Source organism: Branchiostoma lanceolatum, chromosome 17, assembly GCF_035083965.1.
Source record: "Branchiostoma lanceolatum isolate klBraLanc5 chromosome 17, klBraLanc5.hap2, whole genome shotgun sequence".
Classification (NCBI taxonomy): Eukaryota; Metazoa; Chordata; class Leptocardii; order Amphioxiformes; family Branchiostomatidae; genus Branchiostoma; species Branchiostoma lanceolatum.
Window position 1 is genome coordinate 11,298,159 of NC_089738.1, and position 26,449 is coordinate 11,324,607.

Sequence of the window (26,449 nt, forward strand, 5' to 3'; positions counted from 1 at the left end):
TCACATTTCATTGTTTATCTTCCTACTAACGTACAAGGTCCACCCAACCATATGAATAGATGAATAGATACATCACTTTTTTAAAAACTGCCTGAAGACTATGCCACTTTTTAGAGGGTAGAAATATTTCTTGTTACTTTTAGATACCCATGATATCTTGCCTTTCTTTGGTATCATTCCCTCAAAATGAATCAATAAAGTCTAAAATACTGCTTGTTATTTTAATGTTTGATATTTTAACCTATATGTCTGATCTTTGAGACAAAAATACTTATATATTTTTTAATATCTCGTTTCAAGGTGCCTATACCTTAATCGTTTCACCCGCGCATGCGTGATTTGGTACACATGGCCGCCGGTTGAATCCCGGTTGCGCCAAAAATATCTCTTACTCGACTTATTCGCTGTTTTCGCCTTTAATAATTGATATCTAAGAAACAAACTTCACCAGGATGATACGAAGTAAGAGGGAAGTGGACAAGCATGTTGCCAAAGTGGAGCGCAACGTGCAAAATCCGAGAGAGGTTCGTGAAATTTCATATGTCGTCATATTGATGGGGCCGGCTTTGGGGGAGGGGGGGCATCGAAACTGAAAATTTCTTTGTGATAGATACACTCGATAGATTTGAATATCATGGCCCAAAAGTAGTTTCGCCGCGATTTGTTCTCACTGGAGGCTAACCGTGCACATTTTATACAAGTTTTTAGATTCCAAAGTGAACTAGAAATATCTAACTGTTGCACATCCTTTACTTCATACCGTTATAAATGTTAAATCATGATTTGAGACAAACAAAAATGTCTCATGTCTAGTGTCTTGACACAAAGATTGATTAAGGTAGCAGAACACAGTATTTCACCTACGACTATGAGAATAATTTTACATGGTTAAGGGCCCCAAATATATTTGAGAAGCCTCGACACTTCAAAAAAGTATGTGTAGTAGGGTGCACAAGGAAGGTTCAAAAATTAATAATTATATGGATGAGTTCAGGTCCAAACCTGTACCTGAATTAATTGTTCAAATAATGTTTGATTTTCAATAAGGGCTATTCGCGGTTATACTGGCTATACAGATACAGAAGGACAAAAGTATGTTAGAACTGATAACAGCATGATATTCAATTGTATTATTTTCATGAAAGCACAGTATGCTGATTGACAAATTTGACTCTAGCCTTGCAAAGGTGCTTTTCTCTGCTGCAGTATAGTATATGCGGCTTCAGTGCACTCCACTGTATTTTTAACTGTCAAGTTGTCAACTCTACCGACCTAACAAACCTCGTTATCCAACTCGTATTCTTATTCAGTCTCAAAACTGATGTATAAGCTAGTTCGGAGTTGCTACTACGCATGTGCAGTGTCAAAGGTGAAGGCCCCGGCGACGTAAACAAGACCCGTCTGGACGTTGTTATGCAAATCAAGACAATGTGCAGTGTCAAAGGTGAAGGCCCGCCGGCTTGAAAACAGTGCTCGTCTCGACATTGTCTTGATTTGCATAACAACGTCCAGACGGGTCTTGTTTACGTCGCCGGGGCCTTCACCTTTGACACTGCACATGCGTAGTAGCAACTCCGAACTAGCTTATTCCTCTACGGTCTACCACCCACCACAATATCCGCCTCGCTAACGTGCACAGAAGAATATCTTTGGATTTCTCAAGTACTGTGACGCACTACTTAATACCAGGACTACTATTGTCCAAGAGGGCTCGCAAATAATGTTCTGCAACCTTGAATAGATTCACAGAAGATTGATTGATAAAGACTTGTTGAACATGTTGGAATGCTTTATCATCTACCCCTACAGAAAGCTCTCAAAGGATATGGTATTGCCAGACTGTACTTTGAAGCCAAGGACTATGACCAGGCCAGAAAGTAAGGAAACATAATTTGTCATCTTTGTTTTATTTCTTAAGTTTCCAAGTATAGCCTTTACCAGTAAGATCTAATGTCAAATCAAGTCTCCACAGCTTTGAAAATTGTACCAGCTACTGTAGGAACCATGCCAGTCAAAGGGTTATGTTTTTTTCTATATAATAGCATTAATTGTGAAGGGTGCTTTACTAAAGGATGATTTTAGAATTCATATATGGTAATTACAAACATCCTGCTAAGCTTGTCAAACTCTGCTACTGACTGATACTAGAGATGATTAGTTGATCTCATGATAACATGATCATGATATTGATAGTTTTATAGATAATGTTAAAGGGTGTCCCTCCCATATTTTGTCCCAGGTACCTTGCAGGATACATCGGAGTGAGCAACAATGATGCCAAAGCCCACAGGTTCATGGGCCAGCTGTGGGAAGCCTCACAGGACCACAGCAAGGCACTGGGATGTTATAAAAGGTAGGTCTTGTAGAGTAAAATAGAATATACTAGTAATCTTTACTGTAGCATTCCAGTTTAGGCTGCTCTTTATGTAATGGACATCTCAGCAGCTGCTTTCTTTGTACAAGAGATAGGGTATGCTTGAATGTACATGTACATGTAACAGAGATAGCAGACATGGTTTCAGTACCTTTAGTATGCTTTTGAAACAGTATCATGTTAATAATGTGAACATTTTGCGTTGACTATCTCACAATTGATATTTTATTTTTCTCTTTACATGATACAAAATATGTCAAGCAACTGGCTAACTTTCCTCCTTGTTTCATATAGATCTTTGGAAATTAATCCAGCCCAGAAGGACCTTGTTCTCAAAGGTAGGAAAATACACATTAGATAATAATTAATAGATGTATATACATACACTTTTACAATTCGTAGGTGGTAGGTGGTATCATACTAAGATGAATTGAATATTTTTTGTACTGAAAAATGACTGAAGTACCATTTAAGTTGAACCTATACAACTTATCATTTATCTTTTTACAACATTTAACACATGTGACACATCAGGACTTGGAATTTTTGTTCAACTTTTCACAGTGGCTGAGGTTTACTGCTCTGTGAAGGATGATCCCCAGAGGATGCAGTACTGGGCAGATAAGGCAGGGGCGCTGTTCCCTGGTCATCCCACAGTTTTCAACCTGAAGGAGAGAATCATGACATCACAAGGCGGCAGTGTGGATGACATGGAAGATCTTATTGGTGAACAAATGGTGAGCCTTGATTGGTTAACTAATTAGTAACATTGAACTTGTTTAATTAGTATATACCAAATTTTGGACCTTCTTCTGGATAAGTGACCCACTACGTTGAAGTCATGTGACTACAGTATTGGGTTAAACTTAAAGGTGTCTCTAGAAACAAGGTTATATCTGCAAAAATTGTATTTTCCATTTCCAATACCTCTCTGTCATATTCTTTTTAATGATTTGCATCTGAAGTCTTCTTGACATGAATGTTTGATGCAAATCCTTTGCTCTTTCTCTTTATAGGCTGCATGATTTAATTGAAGAAAAACTTTGTGACATTCTTTTAATGTTTTTATTTTTCCAGGCTGCCCATCCAAAAGATGCTCATCTGCATATCCGGCTGATCAAGCTGTACCAGGACAACGATAGACTCGAGGAGGCGTACGACCACTGCACGTCTGTGGAACGCACACGAGTCTTCAAGGATAGCGCTGAGTGGTATTCTTGTATGGCTAATACACTACAGGTGTGTACATGATGATATGCATTCATGAGCTAATCTTTTTTTTTCCCTAAGTATACTTTTGTATTTCATTTATTCATTATTTAACCGGGGAAAATATACGGTACCAGCTTGGTGATTTTCAATGTGCCCAGGGGCTACGAAACAATGAAAAGAAAATGCAGTTTTAACTAACTCCCTTGCATTGGTACCTGTAGAATGATTTAAAGCATACATTGCAATTTGTTTTTGGATGCAAATGTTTATGTATCTTTTGATATACTAGTAGCATGTGTCCTCTGTAGCACCTCTATTTGTGTAACAGAATGTCGGAACATATGTGATTTTTTTTAGAGTAAAATAAAGTACAGGCTTCTGAACTTCCATTGACATTCAAAATATAAGTTGATATTGTTGAATTGGTCAAGATTTTATGAATCCCCTAAAATCAAGAGCTACTCTCAAGCATTTCAGAAGACAGCATCAACATTCAGATTTCATGGATGTCCTTGATGTTGTTTCAGACATATCTAGACCAGAGGACCCCACCCTCTCCCAGCTCAGACGACACCCACACCGTGTACATCCAGCTTCTGTCAGCTCTGTCCAGTTTGGTCCGGCTCAGACTGGCGGAGACCAGCATCAGCCAGTGTTCCCATGTCCTCAGAAGGTATACGGTCACCATTTAGAAGAAACCTTACACCTTTAACAATAATGTAGCTCAAGCCCTGCTGTACATAACCAGTACTAAAAAAGTGCCAACATAATGTAAACATTAATGATAACTGATATCTTAGCATACAGAATTACAGTCAAGTCTGTACAAGTCACCACCTCTACACAAGGACCGCTTGGCCATATGGCCACTTTTTGGTGGCCCCTTAGATAATTTTTCCCATTTACACAAGAATTATGAATCCTGTCTCCAGTGACAAAGACAAGATATTATCTCCAACTTCTTGGGCAGTTTTGACTGTGTATGTTTGTGATACTTGCTTACTAAGATCAACCAACCAAATTATTGAGATTACCAGAAGAGCAGCTTCCAACCAGTGAAGAAAATGACTGAGAGGGTAGAGCAGTGTCATCATCATCATCATGGATACCCCCAAATATCCCCGCTAGGGGCAAAGTAGGGGGGGAGGAGGTCCCAGGCTAAGGTGGGCAGGCCTCCAGCCTGGCGCGGAAAGACTCAACGGTGGGAGCCGTAACAACCGCGCCAGGCAGGGCGTTCCACTCGGGTATGGTGCGGGGGAAGTATGAATATTTGTAAGAGTCTGTTCGGACTTAAAGTGGTTGAAATTTGAGCGTGTGGCTTCCCCGGGTGCGCCCCTGAGCTGGTTTCAGTAGACTATCTGTATTAATATTGATGTGGTTATTAACTAGCTTATAGAAAAAGGTATGGAGAGTGTCAAAGCAAGGCTGACAACTTACAGGCCGTTGGCCTACAGGCCTCAGGGTGAGGAGAAGAAGAAGCTTACTAAGAAGAGTTGTTGGTGTTTCAGGTTTGACCGTTGTCTGGTAACAGCGAGCCAGCTGACGGCACCAGGCGGTGGGGAGGGGGGCGAGGAGTGGCGAGCAGTGCTGGAGGAGATGACAGGACAGATCTACTGGTTAGCCGGGACTCTGCTACTCAAACAGGCACAGCAGGCAAGTTCTAGTCATACAGACATTTTTCAGTTAGCCTTCTCCCTGCTGCCTAACTCTAACGAATAGAGAATGTGGTGCCAAACGGCTAATTCAATGTGCTAAAGGTTAATTGGGGACCACTCAAATTTGATCTGTAGCTTCTATGGCTTTTTCCTTTGAAAGTTTGAAGCAAGAGGTATAGATTTTTTCCCACGATATTCTTACATTTTAGAAAACAAAATTATAATGACTACAACCTATGTTCTTTGGGACCTTACAGTCAAACAAGTTCATTACCTCCATGAAAAATGGAGGTATTGTTTTTGGCGTGTCTGTGTGTGTGTGTTTCTGGATATAGCTTAAGAACCTTCTGATGGATTGTAATGGTATTTGATATGTGAATAAGTGTTGTGAAGATGAAGGTCAAAGTTGATTTTGGGCCCTCTGGTGTGTGACCTTGTTTAGTTAATAACTGACTTAGTGGTGATGAAAAGTTATGTATTAGATTCTGACAGATTCGTGTTTCCTTCGTTGTATCTCTAGGTTATAAAATTTTTGGAATTATCAACAGTGCAAAGACATTGCAAAAACATTAACACAAGTTTTTAAACATTTTAGGGCCAGCTGACCTGGACAGATGCCATGCCTCTGGTAACAGCTTGCTATTTAGTCAGCTACCAATCAGCAGCTCCTGACACAAGGGCACCCTGGGTTACCGTGGCGGACCCCGCCCGGCAACTGCCCCCGCCCACCTGCTGGTATGACATGGCCTGTTGCAGGCTCAGCCAAGTTGGTACGTCCTCCATTTTCTTTTGTGAATTCTGATAGTAGGGCGTAGGAAAATAAATCTTGTGTTTCTGATTATGCTCTTAAAAGAATTAGGTTAGGTAGGTTTGGATTCTCTCTCTTTTTTTAGATTTCGGAAGACGTGATTCAACAGATACAGATTTCTGCCATGAAAAAGCGCAAGTTTGTTGTTTGAAGTCATTTGTGTTTAGCAAAAGTCATAATTCAAGCCATACAAAAAACATGTATACCACAAGCATCTGTATGTTCATCAGAGAAGGATAAACACATTTTCCATGAAGTTGGACAAAACTTGTCATTGTGAGTTGTCTGTGTTATCCTTCCAATAGGAAGGACAATAGATCAATTTTATTGAAAAGTGTATTTTAGCAAAAAGTTATCCTTGTCTAAGATCTTTGGGAACCTTAATAGCAAACCGACTATTTTCCCTGCAGGCCACATGCTTGAGAGCCTACAGGTGGACCAGGGCAGTGATTGGGTGGAAGACTGCCAGTTAAAGTTCTGTAACCCACAGGTAACTGCTCACGTCTCTTACAGCCAACTGACTTCCATGTAGATGCACTTCAGTGCCAATTTTGTACCTGTATGTCATGCAGTTTCTTCATAAGCTGCCAGGTGTCGCTTCTACTTATAGATTTTCACCCTGCCTACATGCATAGGGTCAGTGCAAACAGTAGCATTTATGTAGGGGAGAGTTAGTGTTAGTGCTGTTTAACTGGTGCCTGACTCCAGTATGCTATGTTCCAGGGTCGAGAGCGAGTGTTCTACGTCCTGTTTGGCTATGGGACGGACAACAACCGTTCGTTCCTCCTCACCAGCGACTGCTTTACTCGTCAGGACATCGAGCTACCTGACACAGATGATCTCATACAGTATGACATGGGTGAGTAGTACCTCAAGGCTCCTGTTTCTGTAAAGGAGGCAAAGAGTAGAAGAAAAAACAGACATTAACAGTACTTGTTTGCAGAAAGAAGACTCTGGTATCTTGAAATTTGATAAAAATATTGAAAATCTACAAAGTTTAAAAACACTCAATTTTATATCTTGACTGTATGTTGATATGATAGAACTGATATTGATGTTTCTGCCAGTTGCGGTCCATGACCAGCCGGGTGAGCTGCAGCCCGTGGTGTGGCTGGGGTTACAGTGGTTCAGCACCGAGGACAGTATCCAGCCAGACTGTAAGTCATTTCCTACTCCTGTCACTGGGTAAACTAAGGGGATAAGTGGTAGAATTTTGATAAGAAATTCATGTTTGTAGCTTTTAGAATTCATTCGTCAGAAGAAAAATGTAGTTTCATAATTTTTCAGGGAAGAGTAAGCCTTTGTCTAAAGAATGGACGCAGCTTTTGTTAAAGGATTTGTCACCATTGTAGGCCTATGTAGCTGTCAGTGTCACTGTGGCAAAGGTCTGCACCGTTTGAATGCTGTCAACTTCATTTTGTAATGTTCCAACTCGTTGTTTCTATTTCCAGGTGGCCTGTGGGTTTCTCGATTGTTCCCAGAACTACAGTTTACCACAACAGATCTCAAGTCAGGAGCCCCGCTGTCTGTTTGCCTGCTGGATATCCAGGTAAGCATACTGAAGACCCTTGTAATGCTGTTACTGTTAAGTTCTTTTTTAGAATCTTAATCTCAGTCGAATGTAGTGTCATTTAACATGGCTTTAACGTGACACAATTTCTATCCTTAGGTTTGTCATACTTTTGTGACTGCTTGGTACACTTCTTGACTTCACAAAAAGTTCCAGCTCGAGCAAGGAATAAACTTTTGAATATCTTTATTATGCCGTAAACCATAATTCTGCCTTGATTTTTCCCCAGGCCTTTGTGTATGCCACTGTGTACACCAGCACCCTGCAACTACGACAGGAGAACATCCCGTACGGTCAGATGGAACCCCGCATCCTGCCACTCCCCCTGTCCCGCTACCTCTGCTCACAGGCACAGAGGGACTGGTGGGCTGCCACCTACAGGCTGTACACAGGAACTGCAGAGTATGTGGACAGACTTTTCTAGTATTGTGCGGTGTTTGTGTGTTGAAAGTTTTGCAATGATACAGGGCATGTGTTCGTAGTTTCTAAGGTTACTTGTGAGATCCAGCCATTTTACCCATTTCAATCTCTGCTTCAAAAAGTAAGATGTTGCAGGAAAAATTGGTACATTTTTGTATTACTAGTCATCTGGCAAGATAGCATACTTTCTTTCTCTATGGAACCAAATCGTTTTTTTTAACAACTTTGTGTCATTACAATGCCAGGATGGGAACCCTCGCCAAGCAAAAGCTGACGTTACAGCGGGGACTTGAAGTGGTGCGCTGTGTGGGGAACCACGGTCTCCACGCTAACCTCCTCGTCCACCTGGCCGAGACATTCGCTGCACGGGTATGTGTCCCAAGTTGTCGATCTCATTGCACTATGTGAATCATGATTCATGTTAATGCAAAGATGTCGGTGAAATTGTTGTATTTTGGCTAATGTAAAATGTGAGGTTTGCCTTCTTCCAAAACCTGATATACCTACATGCTGTAAATGTAACAGCACTGGAGGTGTGTGCCATCATGATGAACCATGTCGCCAAGGCGTTTTGTAATCCGTACTCTTATTTCATACTTCTGTGCGTCTGTATAGATGGGGGAGGTTCAGGAGTCCAGTGAACAGCCGTGGTTCTACAAGGAGCAGTGGTCAGCCCTACAGGAGAGAAGTGCACACTACTGGAGCACTGTCATACCACTTCTGCAAAGACTGCAACAGTGAGTTATAAATTTAGTAGCAAGGGTTGTACTGTTGTGTGAAATAGGAAAAATGATTGTGACAAACTGTTTTAACCTTCTCCCTGCTGCCTAACTCTGTAACCAATAGGAAATTGGGTGCAAACAGCTACATGTACTAGGTTGCTAAAGGTTGAAATTGTTCACAGAAATTCAGATTATCAGTGTGGTATATGAAATGTTTTCCAGCCAAAAAACATTGGTATTAAAAGGCATTAATTCACACATATCTCTCAAACTTTACCTCATGCACTCAATATTCATCTTTACTCAGTTAAGCAGTCCTGTTGTAGTTGACACACCAGTCTTTTTTCACAGAGATCGGTAGTTTACATTCTGCTACAAAAGCTTACATTCTGTTAAACTCTTAATCCTCCACAGAAATCTGACCGTGCTGACACCAAAGGATCCCCTCTTCCCCCACCTGAACCGAGACATCCCCGGATCCAAGATCTCTGAGCTCCTTGAGGAGGGGCGTCTGTTCCTTGCACAGACTGCAGCCCAGCAGGGCAAGTCTGAAGAGGCCCTAAAGATGCTGAGGACCATGAAGACTGCTGAGGCTGCCAGGCACATGGCTCAGGTCAGGCTGGGGGGTTGAGTTCATCTCTTGTGTGTTTCTTTTTTCCTGTATTTAAATCTTAAGTATGGGTTTCAGTGGGATGATTGCCAGAGATCAAAGTGAATTTTTTTACCCAAAGCAAGTGAAAAATGATGTTGTTAAACCTATAACTTCACAGACAAGTATCCAAAAACACATTGCAAATTTAAGATCAACCCAAAGTTTCTTTACATTGCCGCAGTTGAAGTTTGACCAGTAGTTGTTGCCTATATAACTTGTTACCCCTGGATTTAGTTTATCTGGAAGTTTTTCAGGAGGTTCTCAGAATATTGATGCCGTATAATGCAGCTGCTACCTAGTCCAGACTCAATGTCAAGCTAACTTATGCAATTATTTTTTTTGGATTCAGAAAAATATTACCTACAGAATCGGGCCTGAATACTCGTCTCTGCTGTTGAGTTCCTCCTCTAGATCATGTTAACCAGATACATGCTTTAGTAGAACCATTTTCATTGGTCATGACTGTTTGCAGATCTACAAGTTTCTGGCCAATAAGCAGCTAGAAGACTTGGAGGATGCGGATGAGGATGAGGAACAACAGAAGCGTGCAGAGTGGGAGACTCTTCTGAGCAAGGCTAGAAACTGTCTCACCTTGGCACTGGAGAGGCTGGGGGAAGACAAGACCAATGTGAGTACTCTTCACCTTGAGACAGAAGATGAGATTCCATCTTATCCATAAATGTCCTTGGAAATTTTGGAATTAGATCAAAGATTGTAAAGTGAGATGTTTTATGCTTGGAATTTCTTCATGCAAACAGTGGCGCTGTAAGTGGTTTTTAGACCAGACAAATTACTTAAGAACATCCTGAAGGTAAATAGAGGATCTTTGGAAACCCAAAACACTAATATCGGATATTCCATCTGAGCCCAGAAAAAAAGTATTTTCAAAGTTACCTGGAGAGATTCTGTCATTAAAGTGAACCAAACTAGTATTACAACTTAAGATTAACAGCAAAGCCTACATATCAGTTTACTTGAGACTGAGAGCTATTTCAGCATCCCTTAGAAATAAGGTAGATTAGAATTTCTTGTTTGCCATGGATTAGAACTGTGATTGCCTTGAATATAAGCTCTGTTAGAGTTATCTAAATTTTTGTTTCCGTCCAGCCGCTCTATCTGTCCATTATGAAGGAGATCCAGGCTATTGACGAGGATCTTGGGAAGGCTCATGATCAGCTGACAGATCAGTTGGATGGAGAGGGCAGCCCCCTCTTTACATCCTCCACTGCTGGGTCCCCACCTAGGCAACAGGCAAGGGGGGACGGACATGTAAGTTATTTTTGGAGGGTTTGCCACTACAGCCTGCACTGAAATCAATTTTTATCACTTTCTTTTTATGAGAAGTGAGTGCATGTGTGTATGGAAATGGTAAAGACTGTGGTTCGTTGTTAACCAATACACATGTAGGTTAAAAGGTAAAATTTTATCTGTTCTCACTCATCCGACTTGCAGAGTTATGTTAAGGGTTGCAACAGGACACTGTTAACAATAGTTGTCTTACAGTGCTATAGAATTTTCGTTGGCAAACTTGGACTGTATTTACGGTACTGAACACAAAGTTTCTGTTTTTCTTGTCATTGCCAGTCTTTTTACTTAGTTCAAGATATGTTCTCCTGTCCATGTACACAAATATTTCTTGTGCTTGAGCTGTATGCTTTCTCCCATCGTGTGCAGAGCCCAGTCCTGGAGTCACCGTCCAGTGTTGCAGCCCAGCTGAAGGCTCTAACGCTGGACAACTCCCGTCTGCTGGAGACGTGCACCCGGAGTGAGCAGAGGGTTCAGGAGCTCACCGAACAGATGAGGTTCCTCATGGTGGGTGAAGGGTGTTTAGCATTTGTCATTTTACAGGTTTTTTTTCAAGAAAAAGAATAAGAGGGGGGCATTGTGAGGAAGTAGAGCGACCAGGCAGGGGAATGGTGTATAAGGGTGGGTACCCCCCTTCCACAGTGTGGAGTTGTAGAGAATTTTAAGTTGAAAGGAGCTTCCTGAAGGGCAAAATTACTGTCAGATAGATCTGACCGGCCACATGTGACCAGTCCCTTTGAATTTTTCTTCTGTGATTTTCTCACATTGACAGGGTTTGCTTGAGTTTCAAGGTTTTCCCTGACATCTTTTTCCTTTTTCTTTCATTAGGATGAATTCAAAGATATGAAAAACTCATCCGGCACCCCTTCCAGATCAGTGGGCCAGTCCATGTCCACACAGACGCCACCTGATGAGAAAACGGCACAGCCAACTGCTGATGCGTCGTACCTACCCCAGCCAGGGTTCGCTACCCCACACTACGGCTACGCCCAGACCCCACCGTACGGCTACGCGTATACAACTCCTCTGGCGTATGGTGGCGTACAGCATGGATTTGCCACACCAACGCACGGCTATGCAGGATACAGCGCTCTCCAACATGCCATGTACCATAGCTCACAGGTGGCAGCTGCAAGTCAGGAGAGTGCCACACAGATGTTAGCTGCAGCAACAGGGGTGACAACACCTGCAAGGGTTCCCGCTGTCGTGCCGTCGGCAGTAAACATGACGTCCACGCCAGCCGCGACCGCTTCTGGTCACGATCAAACGCCTCTGCTGCGATCCCTCATCATGTCCACTCCGACCAACACCAAGCCAGCAGCGGCCATGGCATCAGATGACCCACAGAAGGGTCCGCCAAACCAGACCATGCGCACCAGTGATTCCATCTCCTTAACACGGGCATCCACCGAACCGTCGCAGCCGCTCTCCGTCACCATCCCTCCAGAACACATCAAGTCCCCGGTCTACCAGAACCAGGGCTATTCTCCCAGCATGCTGCAGGCTTCACAGAGGAGCTACGTGCACACGGTGGTCCACGGACCCAACCCGACAACGCAGTTTGCGGCAACCAGCCCCCGAGCACAGCTACAACAGGGGATGCCACTCACCACACAAAACATTCAGGGTTTCATGCAAGCAACCCAACCTGCAGCTTTCACAGGGCTGATGAAGCCAGGAGTGGCGACGACAACGCTCCAGCCAGGCACACTCCAGCCAGGCACACTCCAGCCAGGCACACTCCAGCCAGGCACACTCCAGCCAGGCATGCCCGGGTACAACCAAGCCATGCAGGCGGCTGCCCTACGGATGGGGCTGGCGCAGGGATACCCGCAGGCCGTCAGCCCCCGCGCCATGCAGATTCCGCAGGCACAGCTGGCTGGAAGACCAGGAATCACTACAGGTGTTCCACAGCTGTCTCAGGGAGGCCAGACGATCCCTGCGACCCAGTCTCTACCGGCCGCGACCAGTCCTCGGGGAGTGCAGATGGGGGTTCACTCCAGGCTGGGGGTGGTGGGCGGCATCCCTGTTAGTTCCCAAGCCTTGTCTGCAGCGGCAGCTGCTGGAGGCTTCTTCAGTTTCAGCACTGCCTCACAAATGCCTGGAACCGAGCTGTCAGGCATCGCAACCAAGTACCCGATTCTCACCACCATGGTCAATCCCAACACTTTCCAATCCACCCCCACGTTCACCGTCCCCAGGAGCTTAACTCCTCAATTTGGGGAGTACTCCGACCAATCAAAATCCCAATCAGATGAAGAGGAAGTCTCAACACCTGACTCAGAGGAGCCCTCTGAGACAAATATTCAAATCGGCCCCGGTTATTTCAGGCCTCCTGGGGAGTCTCCAATAACGTTTGCCCCAATAATAGGTGAGGGAGAGCAGAGCAGTGACTTGACAAAAAGCCCTTCTAAAGAACTGTTCGTCACTGGCGAAGAGCGGATGTTCCAACGTCCGGAGGAGGTGGACAGGGAAAACCAGGAGCTGGCAAGTGACGAAGACACAGAGGCACATGATGACGGCATCCACTTTGAGCCAATCGTGACCCTCCCGGACGAAGTGGAACTGAAAACCGGGGAGGAGGACGAAGATGAGCTGTTCGTTCACCGGGCAAAGCTGTTCCGCTTTGACAAGGACAACCACCAGTGGAAGGAACGCGGCCTCGGCAACATCAAGGTCCTCAAGAACCGGCACAACCAGCGCTGCCGCATCCTGATGCGACGTGACCAAGTCCTGAAGATTTGCTGCAACCACTACATCACAGCCGACATGGCGATGAAACCGAACGCGGGCTCGAACCGTTCGTGGGTTTGGGTCGCCATGGACTTCGCTGAGGAAGGGGGCACGAAGGAACAGTTTGCTGTCAGATTCAAGGAGGCAGAAACAGCCCTGGAGTTCAAGAACAGAGTGGACGAGGCTATCCAGATCATCACCTCCATGCCCGCAACATCCAGTAAGAAATCTCCTGCCAAGCAGGCGAGTCCAGTAAAGGAACCGCCCTCTCCAGCAAAACCACTGTCACCAAAGAAACCACCCTCTCCAACCAAAACTAAAGACCAGGAAGTTCCTGTCGCTTTTGGCCAACCGAGTGAGCCGACAATGTCATTCAGAGACATGTTTAAGCCCAAGCCTGGGTCGTGGGACTGCCCAGCGTGCATGATTAGTAACACTGGAGATAAAGATGCATGTGTGGCTTGTATGACGCAAAAACCAGGTACGTCTTTGAAACCGAGCGAGCCGACAATGTCATTTGGGGACATGTTTAAGCCCAAACCTGGTTCATGGGACTGCCCAACATGCATGGTTAGCAACACAGGAGATAAAGATGCATGCCTGGCTTGTACGACCCCGAAACCAGGCACTGCCCCGAAGCCAACCAAGCCAGGCTTTTCCTTCGGTGCCATGTTCAGTCAGGATGCTGCTAGCCAGCCGACAGTTCCTTTTGGTGCCACTGGTGCTGCTGCCAAGCCTGGTGTAGGCACAGTATCCCAGTCTGGATTCTCCTTCGTAAGCACTGGCCAGTCTGGTTTTGGGTTTGGAACATCACAGCAAACAGCAGAGACCACTCAGCCGAAGACAGGGTTTTCCTTCGGGTTTGCTGTACCAGAGACATCCACTACGAGTCAGACTACAGCACTAACAGGCTTCCAGTTCAAACCAACCCAACCAGAAACAAGTGATAGTGCCCAATCAGGAGGATTCTCCTTCAAGCTGGACCAATCACAGCCATCTCAGTCAGGTTTTGGACTTAACTTTGGCCAATCCCAGCCCTCTGCTCCCAACCAATCAGGATTCAAGTTTGCCCTCAGCCAATCACAGCCAAGTGAAGGTAGCCAACCAGCAACCGGTACTGAAGGAAGCAAGTTCACCTTTGGTGATGTGAAAGGTGGGCTTCCTGTTATAGGTGCTGGTAATGATAACACATTGGGGGGCTTTAAGTTCTCCTTTTCATCTTCTAACCCAACCACCACCACCACCCCTGCCTCATCTTTGGCAAGTCAGTTCAAATTCTCCCTCCCTGTGTCCTCAGTAACAGCTGTCACAACTGTGTCAACTCCTGTTGTCTGTTTGGTTCCCGGGCCAAGAACGAGCACCCCTATTGGTACACCTGAAAAGCAGCAGCGGGCTGCTAGAGCAGGTAGGTCGTCAGGAATGTTTTAAGTTAAGAATAAACAGCATGTAGCATGTGGCTTGGCATGTATTGAGGCTTGGCTCCTTTTGCTTGGGAAAGAACCTCTGGGCATGTGCATGCCACGATGTCTTCAGCTGGCTGGGCATGGTATCGTAAGGTTAGTTGCATGTTCACACTGCCTGTTATGTGTATGTCAACTCTCTTTTTAACTTGACTTACTTTACTCTTATTAACAGTTGTCAGTAAATGTTTCTAACCCACCAGCCACCACCGTAGTCTGTAACCCTACCCGAATACCAAAGACTTTTAGTGTACTGTATGTATGCATTCTTAAAATAAATCTGACAATCCTCAAGCTTGAAGTCACAGGGTGCTGACTGAAGACTTTACCTTCACTCTCAACAGACAAAGCCACAGCTGATGGGGACCCAGACGTTATCTTTGTGTATGAAAAGAAGCCGACACCCGATCAGATCGAACGTGCAAAGAAATACCTCCTACCTCCCACATTCTACTTGTACGAGGACAAGCCACTTCCGGAGGGGTGGACTGAAGAGGACAAGCTAGATGACAAACCAGAACGACGTGTCGTCAAGGGTGCGGAAATGCCTAGCAACGACTCAGAAGCTGTAGGTAGCAAAACAAGTCAAAGCACAAACCTTTTTGGCACGGCATCATCCAATCTAATGTTTGCAGATCTAACTGCCGGAAAAACGCAGGATTTCGCCTGGGGAAAGTCTGACAAGCCGTTCGGCGGTTTCCAAGGTGCTGGCACGCAACTATTTGGGACCCTGAACACAAGCCAGGAAAGCGATGGGGGAGAGCCAAGCATTGAGGAAGAGCGTGATGATATCTACTTTGAACCCATCATACCTCTGCCAGAAAAGGTGGAACTGGTCACAGGAGAGGAGGACGAAAGGGTCTTGTACGAACAGCGGGCCAAGCTCTTCCGATGGGACAAAGGTACTAACCAGTGGAAAGAACGCGGCGTTGGCAACATCAAGTTCTTACAACACAAGACGACGAAGCGTATCCGTATCATAATGCGTCGCGACCAGGTCCTGAAAGTATGTGCCAACCACTTCATCACCACCGACATGACGCTAAAGCCCAACGCTGGATCGGAACGGTCGTGGGTGTGGCACGCCATGGATTGCTCGGACGAGGAGCCAGGTTTTGAGCAGTTTGCAGCCAGGTTCAAGACCACAGAAATTGCAGAGGAGTTCCACAAGCGTTTTGAACAATGCCAGGCCATGCTGATCGACGTGATGCCTCCCTCTCCGAGCAAAAACGCCGGTCCTTCCCGGGAGTCCCAGCTCATCAACAGTGCAGAGAAGCTGAAGTCAGAGCTGAAGTCACTGAAAGAGCAATTCGCCGCAGCGGCGCCGGGAATGCAAAGCCCTCGCGAAGCGGAGGAACAAGAGGCCGACACCCTGGCCTCCATGTTACGCAAGGAACGAGCTGATACTCCCGGAAGCATCGACCGACTGGAGTGGGACAACTACGACCTACGAGAGGACAGCAGCCACGACACTTCAAACCAGAGTTTCTTCGGCAGCACGTCTCAACCGGCTTCATTCTCTTTCTCGGCATCTTTTGCAGACAGCAGGAACATGTCCCTGAACTTGAACAAGACTGAGCCTGAGGAAGATGAATACTACCAGGATGACGAAGAAGACAATATTCATTTCTCGCCGATCGCGACCCTACCAGAGAACGTTGAGCACGTGACTGGGGAAGAGGACGACACGACTCTGTTTGAACATCGTGCCAAGCTCTACAGGTTTGATACCACCAATCAGGAGTGGAAAGAGCGTGGCGTCGGCGACATCAAGATTCTTCAGAACCTCGCCGACGGTCGGGTTCGCGTCGTCATGAGAAGGGAAAGGATCATGAAACTGTGCGCCAACCACCACATCACCACCGACATGAAACTTCAACCCAACAAGGGGTCGGATCGCTCCTGGGTCTGGACGGCCATGGATTTTGCAGAAGAAGAGCTGAAGACTGAACAGCTTGCTGTGAAGTTCAAGAACAAAGAGGTGGCTGACGAGTTCCGAAATCACTTTGAGTTTGCACAAGATCTTCTACGACACGGGAAGATTTGCACTCCGCCAGCATCTGGCCCCAACACCCAGCCCGGAACACCGGAGATCGAAAAGCTCCCGGAAATGAACGAGGCAACCAGCAGAGCTCTGTCCCGTCAAACGCCAACAAGGCTGACCTTTGACATTGACGCAGGCAAGAAGCAGGATGCCTCGCCCAAGTCCGACGAACAGGCCACCCCACCAAAGGACGGCAGCGTCGTCTCGCCACCAAAGTTCACATTTGGCGATGGGCAGCCAACCAAACCTACCGTCATCTCTCCCTCAAAATGGACCTTCGGTTCACCTGCTACCGACTCCTCTTCAACACAACCAGCCATCAGCTTTGTGCCCTCAACCAAACCATCTTTTAGTTTTGCCACCATTTCCAGTAGTACCACCCCCTTCTCCTTCTCTCTGGGCAGTAGTAGCACTGAGGAGTCTTTCTTCACAGCTCCCACCACGACAGCCTTTGGGTTGACTTCCATTGCAGAGAGGTCAGAAGAAGCGTCATCGGAAGAAGCATCTCCTACCAGAGGTTCTGTCCATTTCTTGTTCTTTATTTTACCTTTATACATCTTCTATCGATCTTTATTTTACCCATGAACCATTCATCTGTAAGTCTTTCTGTCCATCTATTTATAGTTCCCACTTAGATATGTGACTTCTCGTATATGCTGACATGTACACTGTATGTCTGTTTAGTCTATATATAGAGTTTCTCTCGATGTAAAACAAAAGTACTGGTAGCTTGAAATTTAAGAACTTCAAGTTACTTTACAAATCTAGAGCGACTGGTAGGGGACCTCCCTAACTATGATAGCTTCAAGGGTAGGGGGATTGGTACACAGTTTTGTGAAAGTTAAGATGAATGTGTCATTTTGTTGTTTTTCTGTCCTGTTCTATTATAGTCTGTGTCCTAACAGCAGTGTATTTTGACTCTTAGAAAAAGCACCAACTGACCTATCCCAGAGGTCACCAGAAAAAGCAGGGCAGCTTTCCACCATGACCCTTGGCCCCACCCTGACCTCTGACCCCAGCGTGGAGATCATCTACGAGAAAGAGCCCTCGGCAAAGCAGCTGACCCGCGCCCTCACGTACCGACTCCCGCCGACGTTCTACTTCTACGAAGACCTTCCCGCGCCTGAAGGTTACAGGCCAGACGAGGACTTTGACGATTACGAGATTTGGTTTGACCAATGGAAGGCAGGGAAGGCGCTGAGGAAGGACGCACCCCAGCCCGCTCAGAAGACGTCTACGCCGACCAAGACAACTCCCAGTCGTAGCACGACTGATGGTACCATACAGGGTGCCACTGGAGGTCAAGGTTTGTAAGAGTTCTTTTTTTTTCACTCTCAAAGTACATGTATAAGGCATTAACTATTTCGGTGCTGACTTTCGCCACAACCAATACAAATTTGATACATAGGTAAACCCTTGGTAGGTTGAAGGTTGATACATGTCCATCTGGTCATGAAATGTTGAGATGGCTTTACTAATGAATAAATGGGCTTGTCTTTGCCACAAGACAATGATATTCTTTGCTCAACTTGGTGTCCTTTTGTCATTCCCTATAGAACCAACAGGGGGGGCTTCAACAGACATGTTTGGTAACACTTCTGTGGCCAGCTTGTCTTTTGCATCACTAGCAACAACTGATGGGGGCTTTGCTTTTGGAAAAACAGGTGAGCCTTGAATCTCTTCAAATACATATATTTTTTGTCAAACGTTTAAAGCTATCTTAAGAGGATGCTCCTACAGTACTTGGTCAGGTGGCAAGGAGTTCCACTCTAAAGTTATTATTATATTATTATATAATAGTTTGTGGCTTATAATGCTTAAGTAGCAGATGCACAGCTAAGACATGTAATTAATTTACAAATGCTCCTTCCCGTTACTGTAGACTCCTTCAAGCCTTTCAGCTTTGCTGGGGCCGGGGCCACCCTGTTTGGAGGGGCCTCGTCACAGGATGCCCATGGTGACGACGACCATGTGCCTGAAAATCACGACATCCACTTTGAGCCTATAGTGTCTCTGCCAAAGGTAAACTTTGTATACAACTATGTTGCCTTTTGTGTGTTCAATTTCATCCAGAATAAAAGATCGGAAATATTTCTTTAGAAGTTATAGCATAGTGTATTAAGTACAAGATTCACTGTATATCTGCATGCAATACTAATGTATAATCTCTGGCGACAATTTTTTTTTTTTTTAAACCCTTGTAGGGTCTAGTGGCCCATTGAGTGCAGGGCAGCAAGTTTCCTTGCTGTTTCAGTAGCGGGGTATATTATTGCAGGGAGGGGGTGCTAACCCTTTAATGTGCTGGAGGCACCCCCTCAAACACAGGATCACAATTTTATGTCCCATCCGAAAGATAGTGCAGCCCCAACCGAGATGTCCTGACCCCTGGATTGGAATTGGGGTCTTCAAGTTACTAGTACCAACTACAGTCAAACTTGTCTAAGACGACCACCCTGGGGACCTATCTAAAGTGGTCATCTTAGACAAGTGGTCTTCTTAGAAATAATGCAAAATGACAAGATACGACAGACACACAAATTTCAAAGTTAATGGTGTTTAATTACATGTGGTGCAAAGTAATAGGAAATTCAAACTTATCCGTGGGGCTGCTGGGACACACCCCTGATAGAGGACAATAACAGTACAATAACTTACAATAACAATCGATGTGAAAAGTTTGAGTTGTAAAGAATATTGTGTCACATGTGATCCCTCTTACTCTTAGGTTGAGGTAAGAACAGGAGAGGAGGACGAAGCAGTCGTGTACAGCCAGAGGTCCCGCCTGTACCGCTGGGACAAGGACACCTCCCAGTGGAAGGAGCGGGGCCTTGGGGAGATGAAGATTCTTCAGCACAAACAGGTACAACCAAATATATGGTCAAACCTGCCCAAGAAGATTCAGGGGATCAACAAATTCTGGTCCATGTGGACAGGTGGTTACTATAGACAGTAGGGGTGGATACCGGTTCGCTGGACCTGATTCGGACCTTTATAACATCCAAGAACCGAGTCCAAAAAACCAGAAAGCCTAAAACCAAAAAGTAAAAAAAAAGGTCCGGACCTGAACCTAAATCTCTGGACCTAAACTTGGACTTGAACCGGTATCCACCCCTAATAGACAGGATTCGTAATTTGGGAAAAATTATCTAAGGGACCACCAAAAAGTGGTCACGTTGTCCAGGTGGTCCTCATGTAGAGATGGTCACTTGTTCAGGTTTGACTGTATTCCCTGATCAGTGATTGCCTAGACATAGCAGCTCAACCCATAATTGCTAGCTCATGTTCTTACAAAATCATGTGACAAAGCTGTGTCATGAATGTCAAGTTCAAATGATACGTGGAAGTCAAAATTCTGAAAAAGATCTGGAACAAGATTCAGGAATTCCTAACCATTACAAGGTACATCTATTCCGGAATTCCTAGGTCCCTAGCAGCTTCTTGTGACACTGCAGAACACAAGCATATAAATCCCTAGTATAGAGGGGCCTTACTGTCTTGGCAAAGGTTTGCGCTTTCTGTGTACTTAACTGTTGTCTCCTCCTGTAGGAAACACGTTTCCGGTCGGTGATGCGGCGTGAGCAGGTGCTGAAGGTGTGCTGCAATCACTTAATCAAACCTGACATGGACCTCAAACCTAACGCAGGGTCCGACAGGTCCTGGGTCTGGAGTGCCATGGACTATTCAGGTAAAAACCATCTATTAAGTTGTAGTCATTAATGTAGTCTTCAGTGTAAACTATGTCAGTGACCCCCTAGAAGTATAATCTGCACCAGTAGACTTCACTTACGAAGTGGCTGTCCATCAAAAGTATAATCACTTATTGGATACTATTGATACTACTACTACTACTGAGTTTATTGCAATTTGGTTGCAGTATAACATAATGACAAGGCTGGTCAAATGCTGTAAATTCATTTATTGTATTATGGTGGAAGGGGAAAGGAAGCTTTCACTGTTTTAAGTTTGCAGTTTCCCATAGAAGCCTTTCCAACGTATTGTATCTAGACTACATGACAACAATATCTCAGAAATAGTGGCAATTTTCCTATACATGTAATGAAGTACATGTAATGACATTTCCATTCACAGAGGAGCCCAAATTTGAGCAGTTTGCCATCAAGTTCAAGACCATTGAGTTAGCCCAGGTTTATAAGGACAAAGTGGAGGAGTGCAAGGCCATACTAGCAGAGGCGGAACGAACATCAGGCGTGCCAGCCAGCTCTGAATCATCACCTGTAAAAGTAAACAGGCAGGATACTTTGGCTTCGCAGACACCCGAAACTTCACCTGTGAAAGAAAACAGGCAGCAGGCATCAGCACCACAGACACCTGAGGTCCTGGAGAAATCTGAGACAGAATCTCCGGAAAAGTCACCAGCTAAGGTGATTGTTAAACTTGTGTTTTTTCATTATTGAAGGACTGTAGATAAATTCATCATAGAAAAACAACTGTACAGCACAGTAAGAATAGATGTATGCTATCAGTGCTAAAATTACATTTAGACCAGAAAAAGCTCATAGATATATCAGTTTCAGTAAGATACTATGTTGGTGTTGTCACAGAATAGCACATGTCACTTGATATGCTAGTATTGCGCCATTTATAAGCTATATGTCTGTTGGGATAGTTTGCTCACAAATTACTTTGTTTTTCTTACAGGGTTTTGGTGACCTGTTTAAGACCAAACCAGGATCCTGGGACTGTGAAGTCTGCATGGTTAACAACCCCGGGGAAAAAGCAAAATGTCTGGCTTGCTCTACTCCAAAGCCAGGAATGTCGGCAGCTAGCAGCACAGCAGACGGAGGGAGCAAGAGTCTCTCTGCATTGTTCAAACCCAAAGTTGATACGTGGGACTGTAGTGTGTGCATGGTTAACAACCCTGCTGACAAGACCGCCTGTCTGGCATGCAGCACGCCTAAACCTGGTACAAACGTGCAGGCAGCAACTGCAACAAGCAGCTCAGGAATATCTGGTACAGGCTTCATTTTCAAACAACCGGGGACAGCCTCAGCAAGTTTCGGGGGGGTTGACACAGCAACTGTCACAAGCAGCTCGGGGATACCTGGGTCAGGCTTCAGTTTCAAGCAACCAGGGACAGCCTCAGCAAGTTTCGGGGGGGTTGACACAGCAACTGTCACAAGCAGCTCGGGAATACCTGGGTCAGGCTTCAGTTTCAAGCAGCCGGGGACAGCCTCGACAAGTTTCGGAGGGTTCAACCTCAGCAATCCGTCCGGATCTACGTTTGGACAGCCAGCAGCCTCGAGTGGGTCAGTTTTTGGGAAGGCCTCGTCAGGAACCGGAGTGGGCTTTACTTTCGGTAGTCCAGCGAAGCCGGCAGAATCCACAGGGTTCGTCTTCGGTGGTCCGAGTACCGCAAGTCAGCCAGCTACTGGTACAGGATTCAGTTTTGGGCTCAAGGCAGATGAGACGGCGTTCAATACTTCATCTCCGTTCTTCAGCCAACCTGGGAAGGAAATGCCAAGTATCGGTGATTTGGCCAAGCAGTCGCTCCTGGGTGCAGAGACGGGTGCAAAACCTTTGTCGTTCGCGGATGCCCTGAAGCAGAAAGCGACAGATTTTGCCCTCGGTGGACAGGATAGCTCGAGCGGTACGACTCCTCCCAGCACTCTGTTTGGTGACACAAGTTCAACAACAGATACATCTGCGACATCACTCTCCTTCAAGGAGATGGCTAATCAGGCTGGGGGGTTCAAGTTCACCTTTAGCCCCGAGAAGATCATCCCTGCATCTAAGGCAAGCGCTAAAAGCCCACTGAAGAGTCCCATCAGGAGTCCCAAAAAGGACGACGGGGATTTCTACGAGTCCGACGGAGGTGAAGACATCCACTTTGAGCCAATCGTCAAACTCCCTGAGAAGATCGAACTCAAAACAGGAGAAGAGGAGGAGGAACAACTGTTCAAGTTCCGAGCAAAGTTGTTCCGTTGGGATGCAGACTTGAACCAGTGGAAAGAGCGAGGGATCGGAGACATCAAGATTCTACGCCACAAGACGACAAACCGTTCCCGTGTGCTGATGAGGCGCGAACAGGTCCTGAAGCTGTGTGCGAACCACCTCATCACAGGGGCGATGTCGTTGCATCCCAACTCCGGGTCCGACCGCTCCTGGGTCTGGACAGCCGTGGACGCAGCAGAAGATGAACCAAAACCAGAGCAGTTTGCTGTTCGATTCAAACTACCCGAAACCGCGGCTGAGTTTAAGACATACTTCGACCAGTGTGTTGAAACAGCAAAGATGTATTCTTCCCCAACCAAAGGCACTTCTGGGCAGAACCCCCCAGACGACAGCCCTGCTGCAGGGGCGGCAGCGAGTCCAAAGACGCCCATCCGCAGCTGCGACCCTAAACTGTCCGCTACGTTACAGGATATTGAGACAGAAATTGCTGATGGTAAGTTGTTTTGTAGTGTTCTCTATAAATCAAACTTTCTCATTACTTTTTTTGCCTCCAACATCCTTCCACTGTATCCTTTTTCTTCTTCTTGATCAGGGCTGTTGCTGGCTTTAGACTTTTGTCCCCTTGGGTGATCCGGAAATTTAAACCCTCTGAAAATCCATGTCACGCATTCTTAGAAGCAAATTCGAATGTTAATTTTCGTTCTTGAATTTTTCATTGTAAGCTCATAAGAGTATTTTTTCATGTTCTGAAGCTCAGATTTTTCCACCGACCAGGTGAAGTTTTCATCCATCCAAACAAGCAAATTTCTGCCCAGAGACAGAGGGACGTGTCTTGTCCCGTTCTTGATTCTTCCTTGTCCCTTTGGAAGGGGGCACCATTTTCAGCTGCTATTATCAGATACATTTGTAGCTACATAATTTTGAGCTCAATGTCGTTAGGCTATTTCTCAAATTTGACTACATACAAAATGTATGGAGGTGGCCTTTTGCATTCCTGACATGGTTTTAAAGTCGTTGATTGAGGGAAGTGATCTCTGATTAGAGATGTCATTTCTCCTCACCCCAGCAATCAAGGAAGATGATGATAATGACAACCATGGTGGTACCAATGAGTCGAACCAATCTGGGAACGTTAGTAGCTCCGACAATGCGGAGTCTGAAGGGTTTACCTTGGTGAGCTCCCCGGAGCAGACCACACATTCAGACGGATGCTAAGGTAGAGATTTGGATGTGGTGTCTGCTAGCCTGATCTCTGTTGTTCTTCTACTGCATCCTTTGTTTCCGCATGTGGCGTAAAAATATGTAGGAAATACTACTGAGTTTGCTGGCTATGATTTTGTGTTATGGCTTGTTTGCAATGAAATTGATGCTAGTACTTGGTATACTCACACTATTAGATGCTTAACAGCATTTCAGGCATAGGAAAGTAGGGGCATCCTTTTAAACAATGCTTGGAGTTAGATGTAGATTTACAAATGTTAGGTGTGATAGGTTGTTTTGGTGTGATAAATAAGCAGCCTGCCGCATGTCTGCAAAGCTAGTGCAGGGCAGCTTTGCCAGCTATTCAATAGGTACAAACACTGGCATATGATGTAAGAACCCTTTTTTAATCATATTTTACAGGGGGCAGCCCAATAACAGTCAGCGAGGAAGGAACTCCGGTGTAGCTTCCCATGACATCAGTCTGACCAGGCCGACCCAACAAGCTTGTCATGCCTAAAGGCCTCATTACCATAATGTGATTAGAAATAGACCAATCACAAGACACCACTTGAAAGGTTTATGATAATGAGGACATGCTGCCTTGTGGTTGGTCTGTTTCCAGCCAATCAGGAAGCCTCATGCTATGGTGTTTTTATTTTATCATCAAGTAAGTGCATACAGCATTTCTTTGACTACATGTACTAATCATCATAACAGGTATCAGATTACACTTTTCGATAAGTTTCTTGATATGAAATGCAGTATGCCTTTCTAGACTGTACAGCATACTTACTAGTGATTTAGGCAAATTATATTCCTTTCAGTAAGTAGGTTGTATGTGACATACAGTGTCATTAAAAGTTAGTGGGACCACAAAGAAATGTAAAGGAAGTTCTCTCAAAGAGCTAGATGTTTGTAGAATGGCTCCACCTCAGAGGTGTAGTCAAAATAATCCTTATTTTACATGAAAGTCATATTCATTTTAGAATGAAAAAAAATGTTCCAGAACAAACGTATGTAGGAAAAACAATTATCAAGAAAAACACCACCAGATGATTCATTTTGACATTCATTCACATTTTTTTGTGGTCCAGTCTTAAGTGCATATACTTGTTAAAAAGCTTGTTCTAGATTTACTGTTTAGTTACGTTGATAAGTACTATAGATGGACATTTATTAAAGGGTTGCTGAAGGCTGGTTGCATTCCTGATCACTGTTGTTTATGTAAATCTACTCTGAAAACAAGTGTGCAATTTTGTACAAGTATTGTAAATAGAACAAAGTATTTTTGCTGCCTAGAGGAACCCTTAAATAATGGACCATTTGTACAAGTACATAGTTGGTAAATGTCTGATAGCTTGGACTTTAGAGGTGGCATTCTCCAGACATTGAATTATGGAATATAAGGAATAAATATTAAGGAAATACATTAAGGAAATCTATTAACAGAGTTGTATAGCATTATTACATGTTATGTTGGTATTTCCAGTTGCATGGTCAGCACATCAGTGTTAGTCAGTACTTATCACCCCCGCGCCTTGGATGTCGCCAAAATTTGATCATGAGTATAACAAAATCGACCATGCTTTTTTCGCTGACTGAAAAATACATTATCATTTGTAACCACATTGCTTTAGTATATCAGAACACTTTTTGCCCGAAAACCTTAAACTAAATATTTTGCTTGTTATTTACACTGTAACATGGTCACGGATAAGTCATTCCAACAAGAAAACATATTGAAGTAGTATTATATTGTTGAAAAAGAGTAGTTGTATAGGACGATAAGATAGATGGATATACTTGTGGGGTACTTACATGTATTTTCTTCTAAGTTCTAGTTCGTTTTGAAATAAAGATTATGTCAGCAGATGAACAGTATGACAGACGGATGGATCATTCGAGAGACACGTGTGATGTGTGGATGGTATTATTGTTTACTTGATTTACAACAAAATGGTAATAAATTTTTGGCCATACATTTCAGTACTAGTATACTACTTGAGATATGGTTGCCATCTAGGTTAACTTTGGGTATTTTATGAACTGCCAAAAGAGATCTAGATTTGAAAATTGATAGTTGTCACCTTAAAGATACACTAGAATGTATTGTAATCAACATATTAGAAGGACTTCCATCGTCTTTTGGCGGGAACTTTCGGCAGTTGGTCACGTGACTGCTTTCTCTTCATAACGTCTTCTTCCATCAGCCTGTTCCCGCGCATGCGCTCTGTCGTTGATGCCATCACCTTGTTTGAAAGAGACCATGACAGGATTGCAAAGTTTGACCGCAGAAGTTTAAAAAAAGAAACTTCAAACTATAATTTTTCACATATTAACTTTGCATTGTAAACCGTCCGGAGACCTTCTAGTCATAT

The 26,449-nt window shown here is 44.7% G+C and overlaps 1 protein-coding gene across 5 annotated transcripts; it reads left to right on the top strand.

Moving 5' to 3' along the window:
- Positions 1-331: 331 nt before the first annotated feature.
- On the top strand, positions 332-25,947 carry LOC136423581 (E3 SUMO-protein ligase RanBP2-like). Of its 5 annotated transcripts, none has more exons than XM_066411800.1 (32): positions 332-524; positions 1,810-1,877; positions 2,240-2,353; positions 2,669-2,712; positions 2,939-3,111; positions 3,452-3,613; positions 4,114-4,259; positions 5,095-5,239; positions 5,837-6,011; positions 6,460-6,539; positions 6,773-6,908; positions 7,117-7,206; positions 7,501-7,598; positions 7,849-8,021; positions 8,285-8,408; positions 8,655-8,776; positions 9,176-9,374; positions 9,886-10,041; positions 10,521-10,682; positions 11,088-11,225; positions 11,547-14,604; positions 14,749-14,856; positions 15,256-17,472; positions 17,881-18,261; positions 18,512-18,619; positions 18,838-18,977; positions 19,681-19,815; positions 20,502-20,640; positions 21,045-21,337; positions 21,615-23,361; positions 23,935-24,084; positions 24,492-25,947. In XM_066411800.1, the coding sequence occupies exons 1-31, from the start codon at positions 453-455 to the stop codon at positions 24,081-24,083; spliced, it is 11,052 nt and encodes a 3,683-aa protein (XP_066267897.1). In that variant the 5' UTR covers positions 332-452; the 3' UTR covers position 24,084; positions 24,492-25,947. The 5 variants fall into 5 exon arrangements, with proteins under 5 accessions (XP_066267897.1, XP_066267898.1, XP_066267899.1 ...); XM_066411801.1 differs by having other exon boundaries at positions 14,755-14,856; XM_066411802.1 differs by lacking the exon at positions 23,935-24,084.
- Positions 25,948-26,449: the final 502 nt, after the last annotated feature.